The sequence below is a fragment of the Dipodomys spectabilis genome, unplaced genomic scaffold (genome assembly GCF_019054845.1).
Source record: "Dipodomys spectabilis isolate Male_0828 unplaced genomic scaffold, ASM1905484v1 ptg000081l, whole genome shotgun sequence".
In the NCBI taxonomy this organism is placed as follows: Eukaryota; Metazoa; Chordata; class Mammalia; order Rodentia; family Heteromyidae; genus Dipodomys; species Dipodomys spectabilis.
In genome coordinates, this window is record NW_024870758.1 from 1,990,070 (window position 1) to 2,007,975 (window position 17,906).

Sequence of the window (17,906 nt, forward strand, 5' to 3'; positions counted from 1 at the left end):
AGAATTATTTAGGAATAGAGAATTGGTAGCTAAGTGATTCTACTTCAAAAAGTGTACAGTCAGGGGGCTGGGAAGGTGGCTCAGTGGTAGAGCACTTGCCTTGCATGCATGAGGCCCTGGGTTCGATTCCTCAGCACCACATATGCAAAAAGAAAAAAAAAAGCTGGAAGTCACTGTGGCTCAAGTGGTAGAGCACTAGCCTTGAGCTGAAGAGCTGATGGACGGCACCCAGGCCCAGAGTTCAGGCCCCACGACTGAACCCAAAAAAAAAAAAAGTGTACAGTCAAGGGATAGTCAAGACATCATTACCTATAAAAACTAACAATTGATTCAGCAATCTCATTTCTGGGTATGTAGCCAGAGAACTGAAAATAGAACTTGGAATAGGTAATTGTACTCCCATATATACTGCAGTATTACCACAACTAAGGTAAAAACAAAATATGTAAGTGGATAAGAAAAATTATTTTACACACATACACCATGAATTCCTTCCTAGAAGAAAAAATTCATATTATCATATGCTAAAGAATGAATGAACCTATATTGAGTGATAGTTAACATAGTAAAAGTCAACCCTTATGTAATCTCATTTACAAACAGTAAGATAAACTCTTAGAATAATAGCTGTCAATTGTGTGATAAGAGAAGCTTTTAATGAATTTAGAAATTTAAGTTTTCAAGACAAAACATTCTAGATTCTATAGAGATATACATGATATAGTTAACATTATGGTAATATCCACACTTACGAGTGGTTAAGATGGTAAAATTAATTTGTTTTTACCACAGTAACAGAAAAATTCTTAATTGAAAAATACATAAATAGATAGCAGCAGGGAACTGATATTAAAGCTATATAATGAAATACAGGTGGCAATAAAAAATGATATCCACATTTACTTAGATGAATTTATAACCTATTGTTGAGCTTCAAAAAATTATAAAAAAGCAAAGCAATATTATGCCATTAACATTATGTATATTCTTTGTAGGTAGAGATGTCTATAAACAACAGTATCTCTGAGTAACAGAATTAAATCCACCTTTAAAAAATACTGTCCAAGGGGCTGGGAAGGTGGCACAGTGGTAGAGCGCTTGCCTTGCATGCCTGAGGCCCTGGGTTCGATTCCTCAGCACCACATAAGCAAAAAGAAAAAAGCTGGAAGTGGCGCTGTGGCTCAAGTGGTAGAGCCCTAGCCTTGAGCTGAAGAGCTGAGGGAAAGGTCCAGGCCGAGTTCAGGCCCCACGACTGGACCCCCCCCCAAAAAAAATACTGTCCAATATTTTAAAATAATTGAGTACATAATTTATACATGACAAGTGGTGACTTAAAAGAGGAAGTAGAATTTTATATTTCTTTCTCAGTATGTATCTGGAACATACAGAGTGATTTATAAATATTTGAGAAGCATGGTAGTCATTAGGAGTTAAAAATCAGGTGGACCTGGATTTGAATCTCAGCTCCAAAATGCATTGATTAGGAGTTTCAGGGCTCAAAGTCTATTGTAACTGTTCTGAGCCCCACTGTTTTCAACTACGAAACAACACTGAGGCTAGGAGTGTAGTTTAGTCCTAGATTCCATTTGTAGCACAAAAGAAAAAAAGTAAAACAATACTTACAGATTATGGCAGAGAAAATATATTAATTGCAATTTAATTTATGGCTCAGATGGAATAACAAAATTATAGTCATCATTTGTTTATTGACTGGGAGGGCTTATAAAAAAAACTAAGCATTAATAGAAAACTATATTATTAAATGCAGGCAGTAATAGTTAAACATGATATAGCTCTTGCTTAGTGTGCATGAACTATAAGGTTCAGATCCAAGCATAAAATAAAGGGAAAGAGGGAGAAAGGAAAGGAGGAAGTAAAGGAATGAGAGGATAGAAGGATTCTTCTAATCATAGAACTGCAAAATTACAGATAAGTTTCTCATCTACTCCATACATTAACACCGATGAATACTGATGACTTAGGAAAAATAATGGAAGCCAAATAAAACACACATACAGGTAAAAGATAAAAGGAATTGAAGATCTGACTGAATTTGGGGAGAATAATAAAACAAGTAATCTTCCTATTAATTTTGCTTACCTAAGTCTCTCCTCACTACTTTCAACAAGGAACTTTCTCTTAGGTACTACTGTACTTTCAAAGTCTTGCCTAGCACAAATATTTGCCAGATGATTTAGAAGATAAAGTGTCAGTAAATATGATAGGAGAAAAGGCATAAGGGAGTGGCACCAAGCTTATGGGTACAGAAGTTGTCCAGTTCACGCTTATTAACTCAGAGCCCAAGGATGGCTTTCCTCCTTCAAATTATATTGCAAAGTTTGTACAAGTCAGAGGAGCTAGCCCCGAACTTCCGAGTTCGTTCAACATGAAAATGTATAGTCAGACTTCACTAGTAGCAGCAAAAGGTAATTCGATATGTCCTTTACAAATATATACATATAACTGCAATTTAATAATGAGCGAAAAGAGATTAACCTCGGATCTGAAAACCAGGGATGGAAAATGACATTAGAGAATTAGTAATGAACCCCTACCAATATATTCGCTCTGTATTAAAATGCATATAAATTTGGCTCAATTTACTATCTCCCATGCCAAAAGCAAAACAAAACACGACAAAAAAAACCTGCCTACTTCCCGACAAACCACTCTAGACCACCACACCTGGTCCCGTTGCAGAATCTCCAGCTCCCGCCACAGTTTTAGGATGTGTCCGCCCCTGAACGGAAGTGACGTTAAAGTGGGGGGAACCTCAAATAAGAGAGTTCAACCCCAGCAAGCTAATCTGAAAGTTCTGAGAAACTTCTGATCATCCCGCTAGACCCTCCATCACCCCTTAATTGGAAAAAAAGACTCACTTGCGACCATTAGCTCCAAAACATTTAGACATTTTCCTTTGGCCAAGTAGGCAGCATATTTCTTTGAGACTACAATTCCCGTGATGCCTCACAGGAAGTAAACCGGAAACGGTAGGCGCGGAAGCAAGGCACCTTGGGAAGTGGAGTCCGCTTAGGCCAAAAAGCGCATTCGCCCCGCCCTCCGCCAGTGAGGCTTCAGAAACCAGGTGTTCAGCTTGGAACCCGTTACCGCTAAAACGATTCAGACCTTTTAGCAATATTCCTCACTTTTCCTCACAGTGAACAGAAATTTTCCTTGACCCGTAGAAAGCAGTACAAGTGCTCCCTAAAGAAATGATGTCTTTCCAATATCTCCAGTCAATAAAAACTCCCGGAACTCCCCAACCTCAGGCTCCAACTCGTGGGAAAAGGTGGTCCTTTTACAAGTGGGCAAAATGGCTGTCCTCCTAGTTTTCTCATTGGTTGTTATTTGCGTCCTTCAAGGGCGGGCATTTACCACAGATTGGTTCCTTTTCCCTTGAGGGTGGCCTAGCTCTCCCGCGGCCCAGGAGAAGATAATGGGTGGAGAGAAAGCAGTGCTTTCAAGCCTGATTGGACGTTGCTCATGTCACTCTACAGATGTACAGCCTATGATGGAGTCGGCTTCTTCTCTAAGAGAACAAAGAGGCGGGACTAGTGCGCGGTGGGAAGGGGCGGGATTCTGCCGCCGCGGCTGCCGCTGGAGCCGGTGTCCGGGCTGGTGATGGGGTTAATTCCCTTTCGTAAGACTCTCACTTGCACCCACCCAGCCCCGCCGTCGCCCCGCCGCACCGCGCTCCAACCGCCTCCTCCTCCTCCTCAGTAACGCGGGTAAGAGATGCCCTCCCCTCCCCCTCCCTCAGCTCCCCGGGAATAACGCGCCGCGCTCCCCTCCCCCGCCCGCCAACCGGTAGCGCTAACGGAGCCGAAGCCAGGCTGCCGAGGGATGTGTGTGTGAGAGGAGCTGCCTCTCCGGCTGGGTCTCCGCCGCCGTCCTGCGGCTGCCAGCCCGCTGAGAGGTCGGGTTCTGAGAGAGGCGGGCTCGCCGGACCCGCGACTGCGGCCGCCGCGGCCGCCGCTACCTTGAGCCCACCGCCCCCACCCGGGGGCCATGTGAACATCAAACCCCTCGAGGCCTAGCGGAGCCGGAGAGGGAAAGGTTCGCGAGTCCCTGCTATGGCTGCTGCTGCTGCCGCTCACTGCAGCTGCTCTTGCAGCCCCAGAGACTTGGGGAACCAGCCCCCCGCCAGCAGGCCTGCCCGGAGCGGGTGCCCCTGCGTGCGTGGTTCTCCGTCTCTCGGGTGACCGGCGCGGGTGCCCCCGGCTGCCGACCCACTGGATGGCCGCAGTCCCCCCCCCCCCCCACCCCGCCCCGGCCTCGCACCGGAGAATTTGTAAAAGAGAGAGAGAAAAAAAAGACTTGGCGACCGGTTTGGTACCAGACTTGCAACTGGTTTGGGGCTTGTAGGCACAATGGGAAAATTAAAAAGTTGAATGACTTCTCGGTGTCCCGGTGCCTGGGGATCAGATTCACCCAGGCGTTTTAGCTTTAGGCTGCCTTCTCCCTCCCTCCCCCTCTCCAAAAACAAACAAACAAACAAACAACTCGTGTTTAAAGTTTGGGGAGTGTTGTTTGTTCAGGGTCAAGGAAGTGCTACTGTATTTATTATGTTTTCAGTCTTAAGTTGTTGGGATTGTGAGCCCTCCCCCCCCCCCATGTCTCATGGTCCTGGGATAGTAAAAGCCACTCAGTAAAAGGTGAATTGGTTTAAGGCAAAATCGTAAGGTTTTGTAAACTAGCCACGCAAGCGTCCCCAAGGTTACAGTTTTGCAGCATAACTTTGGAGGCACCCGTTGCTTTTATCTTCTTGCATTTTATTGATGACGAGAGTATTTGAGTGATTGGGGTTGCTGATCAGTCTTCATGTGTTCCCCAGCAAGTGTGAGGCCCGGGGTTCCAGCACCACACACACACACACACACATACACACATACAAGGGCAAAGTCAAACTTCCATGTTCACGTATATATCGTATTTGAAGCAGTAAGCCTCATGAACGATGTAGTAGACTTACCAGTTTCACAGTAATTGGACACATCTCATTTTTAAAAACGTGGGCATATTTGGGTAACTTTCAGTGCATTATCTTGTAAACTTCATCAGATTGTGTGATCAAGCGATTTTCAGATACTACTTTTGCCATTTTTATCCTGTGGCATTAGGGAGCTTGGACTCCGAGCCTCAGCTTTTTTCAGTCATGGTTGGTGCTTTACCTCTTGAGCCACACCTCCAATTTCGGCGTTTTTGCTGCCTATTTAGACTCCACGGGGCTAGTGTTGAACCTCAGTCTTGAGATCTCAGCTTCCTAGGCCTGAACTGCCAGTAAGGAGCTACTCTACTCTTGGGTGGGAGATTTAATGGATTTTAGTTGGCAGTAGTCATATCTATAGAGAAGCCTATATATGAGGTTTACTTGTTGCTAGAGTAAATGGGTTCTGAAAAAATATCTGATCTTTACATGTTAGGCCATTTTTTTCATAATAGGAGAAAACTACTAGCTTAAACTTCCCATCTCTTAACTAATGCAAATACAGAACCAGAAAGATAACTTGGATATGTGTTAAAATGCAATACATAGCCTTGGGGTGTGCTTTTTCAGTTATCCCTTGAAGATCCTGTACCATATATGAGCTAGTATATTTTCCAAAACTGTATGATTGATAAATTATATAATGAATACTTTCATACCTTATGTACTTTATGTAAAAAAGTGTTTATGAAAATATAGAAGACTCTCATTAGCTGTGGACCTAAAAGCTTCTATATAGATCTTGTTACCAGAACCTTAGTTAAGGTTCTTCATCTCTAAAACGAAGATATTAATGATTATGAACCTGTGAAGATTAGAGCTAAAATATGTAAAGCTCCTAGCATTGTATATAGTGCATACATAATTTGTGCAATTAAATGTTAAATTTTTTCATTGTTTATTTTCCTAAGTTTGTAGTTCATATGCACAGAGTATTGCAAAACTGTTCTGTAATTGAGTACTGTGGGAATATTAATTTGTACAGTGACTTAAATAATTGAGTTTGTAGCTAGCCAATTTTAACCCAAAATGTACATGGGAAGTCAGTCATTAGATACAGAGGGTCCAGTATCTTATGGAACATTTCTTTTTGTCTTTGAATTATAGTGCAGGTGTTTTTAGAATATATTTAATTGTATAATCCATATTGTAGTGGAAAACTGTTGTGATCTCGTATAAATTTTATTTAGCTGATATGTGTTTCAAGATCTAGTTTACACAGTTACTCTCATATTCATTATGATTCTAGCTATAGGCAAGTAACAATTGAGATCTGTAATCAGAATTAAAATTAAGTCATTTAAATTCATGAAAACATACCAGACTCTGGGTTTGTTACTCACTTTAAATTATCATTATCAATATTTGAATGTTTCTTTTCTTTTTTTATTTTTTTTTATTTTTTATTTTATTTTTATTGTTTTGTCTGTCATGGGGCTTGAACTCTGGGCCTGAACGCTGTCCCTCGTTCTTCAGCTCAAGGCTAGCACTCTGCCACTTGAGCCACTGCACCACTTCCGGTTTTCTGAGTGGTTTATTGGAGATTATAGTCTCACGGACTTTCCTGCTCTTGGCTGGCTTTGAACTGCAATTCTCCGATCTCAGCCTCCTGAGTAAGATTATAGGTGTGAGCCACTGGCACCTGGCTTGAATATTTCTTTTCTATGAAGCAACATGCCAACATTTTCACTTCCCAAGCTCTTTTGAAATTATATTGGGCTTCACACATAAAGGTGTCCTTGAGTTTCTACAGCTAAACCAATAGTTTTATTTAAATGAAGTGTTTCTGAAGTAATACCTAGCTAAGATTCAATGCGGCTGTACTTTCTGCTGAATAATGAATAGAGATGAATAATGTTATGGCGAACCTGTCAAGTTATTGGCCCTTACAATTGGATGCTCTTCTAAGGAGGCTTTACCTGGTGACAGCAATAGAAAGTTTGTCTTTCAAAATAGTGTTTGGAAGGCATGCATGATCATCATCCCTTCCCAAGTAATAAAACAGATTTTCTTTTGAACTAGTATGTTAGGATGCTGAGTTATACTCATTTGGGTTAAGATTAAGTTTTAATCCTCAAAAAAAAGAAAGTTTGTGAAAATCAGTACATTTACTTTTTTCTCCCATTCTTAAAAAACTCTTTAAGTGTTGATGTATTTCATTGTTGTTGTTTGAAGTAGAAAATTTTCCTATTAACACTCTCCATGGTTAATAAATATAACCAGCAATCATGTGTCATAGAGGTGTGGTTACAAATGATGATAAAATTTTCTAACTATTCTTGTGGCACCAAACCACAGAATCAGTGCTTTGTTTTTATAGTCACACTATGAGGATAACTTATCAGTTATAGCTCTTTTTTTTTTTTTTTTTGTCCTGTTGCTTGAACTCGGCCTGGATGCTGTCCCTGAGCTCTTTGGCTCAAGGCTAGCACTTATCACTTTTACCCACAGCTGCACTTCTGGTTTTTAAGTGGTTTAATTGGAGAGAAGAATCTCACAGGGACTTTTCTGCCTGAGCTTTCTTTAAACTGTGATCCTCAGATCTCAACCTTCTGAGTTTATAGGATTATAAGGGTGAGCCACAGGTACCTAGCCTAGTTATAGCTTTAATAACTAAACTTGTGGTGATAATTGTAAAGAAAAGAGTATTTGTTTTCATGGTATAATAGTAAACTTTTAAAAATATTAAATCATCTTTCACTTCATCCCTAGATAATGAGGGAATATACAAAGAATCAATCAAATTTATCAAGTTAACTTTAATTCCCAAGTAAGGAAGGATTATGCAGTTAAACAAATTTTATTTTATCTGGTAAGATGATAACCTGCTTATAAATATGTATCATTTCCAAAGTTAACTTATTTCCACCGCCACTGTACCCACCGCACCCCAACCCCCACACACACAGAAGTTTAACTTAAATTCTTGTACCTGCTCAGCTGGCTCAGTGGTAGAGTCACTTGAGCTAAACCTCCAGCTCAACTTTTTTTTTTTTTGGTCACTTATGGGGCTTGACCTCTGGGCTTGGGCACTGTCCCTGCGCTCTTTAGCTCAAGGCAAGCACTCTACCACTTGAGCTACAGTGAGACTTCCGGTTTTCTAGTGGTTTACTGGAGATAAATCTCACAGACTTTCCTGCCCAAGCTGGCTTTGAACCGTGATCCTCAGAGCTCAGCCTCCTGAGTAGCTAGGATTACAGGCGTGAGCCACAGGCACCCTGCTCAGCTCAACTTTTTGTTGGTAATTTTGCAGATGGAGTCTCACAGACTTTTTCTGTCTTGGTTGACTTCGAACTTTGATCCTTTGGATCTCAGCCTCTTGAATAGCTAGGATTACCAGAAGCTCCTGGCTTCCAAAATTTAATGGTATTTGCCTTTGCCTGAGGATTGAAATAAGAGATGAATTATTGAATCATGACCTGCTTCTTAACCTGTGTTTAGTCTCACATTAAATTTTTTTCTATGATTTGTTTTTGTTTAGTTGTTGTTGTTGTTGTGCTAGTCCTGGAGCTTAAACTCAGGGCCTGGTAGGCACAGTCCCTGAGCTTGAGCCCAGTCCACTTGAGCCACAGCTCCACTTACAGCTTTTTTTTTTTTTTTTTTGTCGGTTGTGGGCCTGAACTCTGGGTCTGGGCACTGTCCCTGAGCTCTTCAGCTCAAGGCTAGCACTCTACCACTTGAGCCATAGTGCCACTTCTGGCTTTTTCTGCTTATGTGGTGCTGAGGAATCCAGGGCCTCATGCATGCAAGGCAAGCACTCTACCACTGAGCCATCTTCCCAGCCCCCCACTTACAGCCTTTTGATGGCTAGTTGGAAATAAGAGTCTCAGGGAACTGGAATAGTCAGATCTCAACCTCATGCGTAACTAGGATTACAGATATGAAACACCAGTGCCTAGCTTTTCCTATTATCTTTGTTGTCTCTTTACATTCTGAATTGTAGATTTATAACTTTTCTTACTAATTTTTCTGCCTGTAAGCTCACTTCTCAAGGTAAATCATAATGTTTTTTAACTCCTCTGGCCTATTAAATATTGTTTTCATCTACAGCCCCCTATAATTACTTTTTTCCAAAAGAAATTAAGGAGAAAATTCACATATTTTTATTCTTCACCCTTCTTCCTACAGACAATAATTTGATAATGTTTGATCTAAGAATTTTAAAGTATTGTAATTCAGTTTCTGCCAACATTAGTTTGACTCATAGAAATAACTTGTGGGCTAATTGTACAGAAATCTCTTACATGTATAAAACATATAGCTTAAATGAAATTTCCTATGACTATAATTGTTGAAAAACTTAAAAGTTAAGTAAAGAACAATCTATTACCTTTTATAGTATTGGCAGGGAGATGCCTGGTATTTATTAATAGTATTTTACTGGTACTAAGGCTTAAACTTACACATTCATTGTTAGTGCTATATCACATGAGCCAAGCCCCTATCTGAGATACCTATTTTTTGAATAAACATTCTCTGTAAAATTCTGTTCATATATTTCATATACTTAATTTCCTTTTTTTTTTTTTGTTTTTAGTTTTTGTTTTTGTTTTTGTCAGTCATTGGACTTGAACTCAGGGTCTGGGCGCTGTCCTTTTTACTCAAGGCTACGCTACCACTCTGAGTCTCAGTTGGTTAGTTGGAGATAAGAGTCTCAAAGAGGGCTGGGAATGTGGCTCAGTGGTAGAGCACTTGCCTTGCATGCTCGACGCCCTGGGTTCGATTCCTCAGCACCACATAAGAAAAAAGCCGGAAGTGGCGCTGTGGCTCAAGTGGTAGAGTGCTAGCCTTGAGCTGAAGAGCTGAGGGGCAGCGCCCAGGCCCAGAATTCAGGCCCCATGACCAGAATTAAAAAAAAAAGTCTCAAAGACTTTCTTGCCCAGCTGGTCTTGAGCCATGATCCTCAGATCTCAGCCTCCTGAGTAGATAGGATTGCAGGTATGAGCCATCAGTGCCCAGCCATTTCTGTTTGTTTTTTTTTTTAACTGTCATCTTTACATGTTATCTGAGCACAGTGGAAAACTTTTACACCAAACATATACAAGACATTTTTTCTGTTTTCATGTTATATACCTGATTTTCTTTAAATACCAGGTCTTATTCTCTTAGAGTTTTCACTATCTAGTCCCCTTTCATAAAAACTAGAAAGATGTGTCACCTACTCCCGGCATACATACAGTGGATTAAACCAAGGCCTTACAAGTGGTGAGCAAGTAACTGCTTGACCACTTGGTACATGGCCAGCTGCATGTAAATAGAGCCTGGCAATAGTTTGGTTAGTTGCTAAAATGACATTTTAAGTGGCCTTGCGTTAACAAAAAATTATTTTCAGTTTATTGATTCGCTGTAGGAAGAAAAATAATTATACACCCTTGTACAAAAATAACATTAAATCAGCAAACTAATTTGGAAGAAAGGGACATTTTATTTGTTTAGTTATACTATGATTACTATATTACCATAAACCTGTATTTCTTACTTACAAATTTTTATTTTAACTTTTTATCACCATATACGTCTTTTTTAAGTAGTTGTACAAAGGGATTTCAATTCAGCAAGTCAGATTAAGAGCACAATACATCTTTGTCCCTTTTCTTTTTGGCATACACCAGCTAAGATCACAATCCTTCTGTGTCTGCACAGCTGATCGGCAGGAATATGCCATTGTACCCAGCACTTTAAAAAAAACTTTATTAAATAGCTATACAAAGAAGTTACCATTCCATAAATCTTATTATGAGTAGGATATGTGTTAATCAGTTTCACTTCTTCCTTCTCCCCCACTTTCCCTCCCAATCTTCAAAATTATGTAGTCCAATTCTTATATAATGTATATTGAATATAACAACTGTTTTTGTTCACTCTTCCTCCTTTCATTCTAGTGCCTTCCCCTGTGCTACAAACATGTTTCCACTACCTATATATATAGTCAGCATTTTTGTTGATATAGGGACTCACTAACTTTTGCCTAGGCTTGCCTAGAACTATGATCCTCTGGAACCCTGCCTCTTAAAAAGCTTGAATTGTAAGTGTCAACCACTGCATTCACACCTGTAACTGGAATGTGTGAGTCTTCCAACTCTATTCTTTTTTACAACTTCATTTTGGTTATTTTGAGTGCCTCCACCACCACCATATATAGTTGAAGATTGACAGCAATTTCTCCAAAGAAATCAGCTTGTATTTTCAAAGGGAGTATGTTAAATAACGTAAGACATTTTGGGTTTTATTACCATTTTAACAGTATTCAGATTTTGTGAGTGCTTGCGTGAGCATGCACCAGGGCCTGAGCTCTTTAGTTCAAGGCTAATGCTCTAGTGCTTGAACCACTGCTCCATTTCCAGTTTTTTGTGGTTAACTGAAGAGTCTCACAGACTTTTCTTGCCTGACCAGGCTTCAAATTATGATTCTCAGATCTCAGCCTCCTGAGTAGCTATGATGACAGGTGTGAGCCACCAGCACATAGCCATGGGATTGTTTTTTAAATATTTAATGAGGGGCTGGGAAGGTGGCTCAGTGGTAGAGCGCTTGCCTTGTATGCTCGAGGCCCTGGGTTCGATTCCTTAGCACCACATAAGCAAAAAGAAAAAAGCTGGAAGTGGCGCTGTGGCTCAAGTGGTAGAGCGCTAGCCTTGAGCTGAAGAGCTGAGGGACAGCGCCCAGGCCCAGAGTTCAGGCCCCACTACCGGACCCAAAAAAATAAATAAATAAGTAAATAAATAAATATATATTTAATGAGTCAAAGGTATTGGTGGCTCACATCTGTAATGCTAGCTACTTAAGAGGCTGAGATTTGAGGATTTCTATTTGAGGCCATCTCAAGCAGAAAAGTATGAGACTTCATCTCCAATTAACAAGCAAAATGTCGAATTCCAAGTGTGGCTTAGCCGGACACCGGCTTACGCATGTAATCCCAGCTACTCAGGAGGTTGAGATCATGGTCCAAAGCCAGCCTGGGCAGGAAAGTCTGTGAGACTCTTCAGTAAACTACCAGGAAAAAACCTGGAAGTGGTAGCACTGTGACACAAGTGATAGAATGCTAGCCTTGAGCTGAAATGCCCAGGGACAGTGCCCAGGCCCAGAGTTCAAGCCCCATGACTGACCAAAAAAAAAAAATGTATATATACATACATACATATATATATATAGAGTGCCAGTTGTGATCCAAAAAAGGTAAGTGAAAGCACAAAGCCCTGAGTTCAACCCTTGCTTGGCACAAGAATGAAAAGGAGGGGGAGAAAGAAAGGGAAAGGAATAGGTAATTTAGCTACCACAAATAATAGAAAGGAATCGTAAGGGACCTGATGGATCCTTGGACGTGGTTACCCTTAAATGGTACTCAGAGCACACTCTGAAAACCACTTGTCCAGAGGAAAGAAATACACAGTATAATTGGAAATTCAAATGCCTAGGTGAAAGAAACTACTGCCACTTTAAGAGCTCATATGATTTTGAGCAAGTTAAAATTAACTTCTCGATCTCTTTCTCATATGTAAAATGAGGATAATAGTACCCCTTCTTATTTAAAAGGAACAAGATGATACTTGTGAAGACATTATACGGTTTTCTTTCATTTGCATTTGTCAACCTTTCTTAAACAGATTAGCTGCTTTTTCCTCAGTGCAAGTTTATATAGCACAATGTTCTAAATTTCATAAAAATACGGCTTGTTATAGTTGTGTTTATTTAAGACCTGGTTTGTATTTATCCTTTTTTCTAAAATTATCAGTTATTTATTTTTCTGCTGGTACTGGGGCTTGAATTCATGGCCTTCCATCCTTGCTTGACTCTTTCCTTCCTAGCTGATACTGTACTACTTGAGCCACACTTTCACTACTAAAAGCTTTTTGGGTGGTTCCTTAGGGAGAAGAGTCCCACAGCTTTAGTCTGCCTTGCTGCCACGCCCTGATGTTCAGATACCAGAATCCTGAGTAGCTAGGAATGTCGGCATGAGCCACCAGTGGCCAACTTAATTTTTTTGTTTTTTGAGAAGAGTCCCTATGTGTAGCCTAGGCTTATCTCTAGCTAGCTCATTGCCTGCCTCATCCTCCTTAGTGCACCACCATTGATTTTTAACTGTAAAAGCTATAAAAGGACTAATGGCGAAAAGCAAAGTAATCTCCTTTAAGACAGCTTGTCACCTCACTCAAATCTTGCTTTAGAAAACAGCAAAAATGGGGCTGGGAAGGTGGCTCAGTGGTAGAGCACTTGCTTTGCATGCCTGAGGCCCTGGGTTTGATTCCTCAGCACCACATAAGCAAAAACAAAAAAAGCCAGAAGTGGTGCTGTGGCTCAAGTGGTAGAGCCCTAGCCTTGAGCTGAAGAGCTGAGAGATAGCACCCAGGCCCAGAGTTAAGGCCCCACAACCGGACCTAAAAAACTTTAAAAAAATAAATAAATAAATAAAAAACAGCAAAAATTCTGCTTATATTACACAATAGTGTATTAGCATATATTTTTCCTGCTAAAATTAAATGTTACTGACTTCAAATCCTTAATACTGAACATACTAACAAAATCTTAAAAAATAAACTCAGCATTAAATGTCTTCTTAATTACAGTAGTATCTTTAATTGATTTTATCTGCAAAACCGAAATGATACAATTGTCACTAAATAGGATGTGATGGATTCACTCTACATTGATTCAACCAGTACTTAACCAACTAATTTTTTTGAGGTACTGAGGTTTCAGACATAACCTCTTGACTTGATCCCTACCCCTAGTCTTCATCCACCAAATTTTTATTGAAAACTTACTGAGAGTCTCGTACTGGAGGGGTGTGTTTATATACATACATATACAGCCTTTGCCCTTGTGGATCTCTGTCATAATATTAAGTAAAAAATTCTGCAATGGGGAAAAAGTTGAGGATTTAATAATGAATAAAAGGCCTATTTTCGACAAAGCAGGCATATTTTGACTTTGAGCAGACAGTTGAAACAAATACATGAAATGGGATATATGTGGATGAAGATAAAAACAGCCTGATTTACTGAAGTTCAGAATTGTTTCAGATCTTTACTGTCCCTATATTAATAATTTCCTGTCTTTGAGTACTAAGCCAAAAGATACCCTCAATTTTTCTTTAAATTTCTTGCATTTAGATAGACTGATAAATCTTTATGTTGAAAGGTCAGGTGTCATCTGATTTAACTGTAATCGTTTTGTAGGATCAGTCTAGCAATGCCAAGGCAACTTCTGCAAACTGCTTTTCCTTTGTTTTGTGAGGGGATTTAAGAAAGGGAAAGGACTGGCTTTTGTACAAGCATCTGTGGATTATCTGATACAGCACCAAAATAAATATAGATGATCATTTAGCCTTTACTTGAACTATTCTGGTGACAAAAGCACATTCTGTTTGTTACCATTTTTAGATTACTAGCTTCCACTCCTTCCTTCTGCATTTTCTTCTTTATACTTTCCTTCCCTCCTCCTATATGTGATTTTTTTGTGTGTGTATAGTGCTATAGATTGAACCCAGGGGGTAATGCTTGCTGCACTAGGTAAGCTACATCACCACACGATTGGGGTTTTCACTCAAGGTCTTGCACTTGCTGGCAGGTGCTCAACCACTTAAGACAGCTCAAGCCCTTCCCTTTTTTTTTTTTTTGCCAGTCCTGGGACTTGAAGTCAGGGCCTAGGCACTGTCTCTTAAGCCTCTTTGTGCTCAACGCTAGCACTTTACCACTTGAGCTACAGTACCACTTGAAGCCTTTTTGAGTGGTTTATTGGAGACAAGAGTCTCACAGGGACTTTCCTGCCCTGGCTGGCCTCAAACTGCAATCCTCAGATCTCAGCCTCATAAGTTGTTAAGATCACAAGAATGAGCTACTGGGGCCTGGCAGCCCCTCCCTTTTTAGTTGTTGTTGATTATTGCTCAAACTGGATCTCCCATTTTGGCCAGGCCACCCTGTACCTTGATCCTCTATGCTTCTCACATAGCTGGGATGTTAGATGTATAATACCACTAGACCCAGCTTTTTATTGATTGAGATGGTTGCTTAGTCTCTTTTTGCCTAGGATGGCCTAAGATCACAATCCTCCTGATCTCAGCTCTACCCCAAGTAGCTAGAGCTACCGTGATGAGCCACCACCATACCTGGTTTTTCTCTTTAGTATGAAGGAAGTGTTAGTCAGAGGACAGGAACTGGAACTGCTCCCACACACAAAGAGATTATAAAGCTACATATTGTCACTGTTATGCATTCCCTCTTAACTCACACAACTAGAGAACAAAAAGGAACAGGAAGGGCTAGATAAAGTAGGAGACATTAGTTTACTAAGTCCAAAACTCTTCATGCTTGACTCAATTCTGAAGGAAAGGAAAGAGTTATTTTGCATGTGTCCTCAATAAGTACTTAGCTGTTTATATTCTGTGCTGATTAGGCACCTTCCTTAGGCTTACCAGTTGTATTCTGTTTTGTTGCTAATTTATAGATCCAATCCTTGAAAATAAATTTGATCTTACCACAGAACTAAGAAACCAGATAAAAATGGTATCTACATGATTTAAGTTTTGGTGTAAGTTGAAATGACCATAGGAAGAAAAGTTTTAGAGGCATTTTGGACTGCTTTGAAGTTTATTGGGGGGGGGAAGGGATAATAGTTAGATTTAAGTATTTTACTTTGGTGATTTTTTTCCAGCTTCTTCATCTTTTCTTTTCTTTTCTTTTTTTTGCTGTTGTTGTTGTTGGTTGTGGGGCTTGAACTCTGGGCCTGAGCGCTGTCCCTCAGCTCTTCAACTCAAGGCTAGCACTCTACCACTTGATCAACAGCGCCACTTCTGGTTTTCTGGTGGTTTATTGGAGATAAGAGTTTCACAGACTTTCCTGCCCGGGCTGGCTTTGAACCACAATCCTCAGATCTCAGCCTCCTGAGTAGCTAGGATTACAGGCATGAGCCACCAGCACCCGGCTGCTTCTTCATCTTTTAAAGTCAAGCACATTTCATGTTTATTGTTTAGAATGCTTAAACATGAAGGTAGGTGGGAGGGAATAGGATAGAAAACTGAGCCAGTCATGTAGAACTTACTACATTTCTAAAATTAACTCTTTGCAAAGTTTGTGTTCTGCTTTAATTAATTAATAATGGTATTTGGTGGTACTAGGGTTTGAACTCAGAGCCTTGAGCTTGGGCTACTCAAGTAGGACCTATAAGCACAAGACCCTGAATTCAAATTCTACTTTTGCCCCCCTCCAAAAAAATCGTTTTCCCTTTGTACTTAGAAGTATCTCCAATATATTTGTTTTAACATTTAGAATGCTGTTGAGAGAGCTGTCGTGGATCTAATTTTTTTTATCTTGAAATTTTACACATACACAAAATTTGGAGCCAGGTACCTGTGGTTCACACCTTGTAATCCTAGCTACTCAAGAGATTGAGATCTGAGGATCCTGGTTTGAAGCTAGCCCAGGCAGAAAAGTCTGTGGGACTTTTATTTCCAATTAAATCACAGAAAAACCTAGAAAGAAAGTACTAGCCTTGAGCAAACGGAGCTCAGGAACAACATCCAAGCCAGAGTTCAAACCTCAGAACCCAGAGAAAAAAATGGTAATATCTCAATTTGATAACTTAATAATCAGTTACATATTTATTAACATTTTTGCTGCATTTGCTTTATTCATGAGTCTATCATGTTTTTTGTTTTGACTTGGTTTTATGCTTTGAGGATTTTTTGGTTATTGTTGTTGTTTTTTTGCCCAACCTGGGGCTTGAACTCAAGACCTGGGCACTGTCCCTGAGCTTCTTTTGCTCAAAGCTAGTACTCTACCACTTGAGCCACGCTAGTACTCTACCACTTGAGCCACGCTAGTACTCTACCACTTGAGCCACTTGGCCACTCACTTCCAGCATTTTCTGTGTATGTGGTACTGAGGGATCCATCCTAGAGCTTCATGCATGGTAGGCAAGCACTCTACCACTAAGCAACATTTCCAGCCCTATCTTATGTTTGATGCATCACAAAGTGACTTTCAGGTACAAGTACATTTTACCTCTAAATACTTTAAATAGCATACATCTTATTAACTAGAGCCCAATATTTGTTTACTTTTTTAAAAGTAAATGTGTAAACGTAGAATGTACTCATTATAAATGTTAAATAAGTTCTTTTTTTACTAGTATCTGTGTGTGTGTGTGTACGTGTACGTGTACCTGTGTATGTGTACTGAGGCTTGGATTTAGGGCCTTAAACTCTTTTTTTTTTTTTGGGTCCGGTCGTGGGGCCTGAACTCTGGGCCTGAGCGCTGTCCCTCAGCTCTTCAGCTCAAGGCTAACGCTCTACCACTTGAGCCACAGCGCCACTTCCGGCTTTTTTTCTTTTTGCTTATGTGGTGCTGAGGAATCGAACCCAGGGCCTCAGGCATGTAAGGCAAGCGCTCTACCACTGAGCCAACTTCCCAGCCCGGGCCTTAAACTCTTGCTTGGCTTTTTCACTCATAGCTGGTGGTTACCTACTTGAACCATACCTTCACTTCCAACTTTTTGCTGATTAATTAGAGTCTCACAGATTGGTCTGCAAGTCTGTCTTCAAACAACAATCCTCAGGTGTGAGCTACTAGCACCTGGCTTTATTTTTCAGTTTAATTTTTTTAGTAAATTTTATAGTGTAGACTATACTTTCTCAATGGAGTAAGTTGTGAGGTAGGACACTCATTTCTAGAGATGAGTTGCACCATGTTGCCCAGGCTGGTCTTGAACTTCTGGGCATCAGTCTCCACAGGAACTGGAACAGTAGAGGTTCACTGACATACCTGGCTGAAATAGAACATTGTAATTCCTACTTTACTGTTAACACTATTTAGCATGCATTCAGTGTGTACTATTGTATGTTGGCTAGATGATTTTTCATTATATTTGAAGCAGTCTTTCTGAACTAAAATTCAAACTAGAGGCACTTCAGTAGATTTTTTTTTTA

General features: G+C 40.2%; 2 protein-coding genes across 10 annotated transcripts in view; one reads left to right on the forward strand and one right to left on the reverse strand.

Moving 5' to 3' along the window:
• The window catches only part of Zranb3 (zinc finger RANBP2-type containing 3), a 210,834-nt gene extending 207,719 nt beyond the window's left edge, over positions 1 to 3,115 (reverse strand). The window contains exon 1 of one of the 3 annotated variants that reach the window (XM_042683551.1): positions 2,880 to 3,115. In XM_042683551.1, the coding sequence (XP_042539485.1) occupies positions 2,880 to 2,911 (32 nt within the window). In that variant the 5' untranslated portion in view covers positions 2,912 to 3,115. Of the gene's footprint in view, positions 1 to 2,655; positions 2,738 to 2,879 lie in introns of those variants that run through there. The other 2 variants (XM_042683549.1, XM_042683550.1) reach the window with 2 other exon arrangements.
• Positions 3,116 to 3,548: 433 nt separating this feature from the next.
• R3hdm1 (R3H domain containing 1) overlaps positions 3,549 to 17,906 on the forward strand; it is a 153,612-nt gene continuing 139,254 nt past the window's right edge. For 6 of the 7 annotated variants that reach the window (XM_042683449.1, XM_042683450.1, XM_042683454.1 and 3 more), the window contains exon 1: positions 3,585 to 3,728. The gene's annotated coding sequence lies outside the window, so the exon portion shown is untranslated. Of the gene's footprint in view, positions 3,729 to 17,906 lie in introns of all 7 variants that reach the window. The other variant, XM_042683451.1, reaches the window with a different exon arrangement.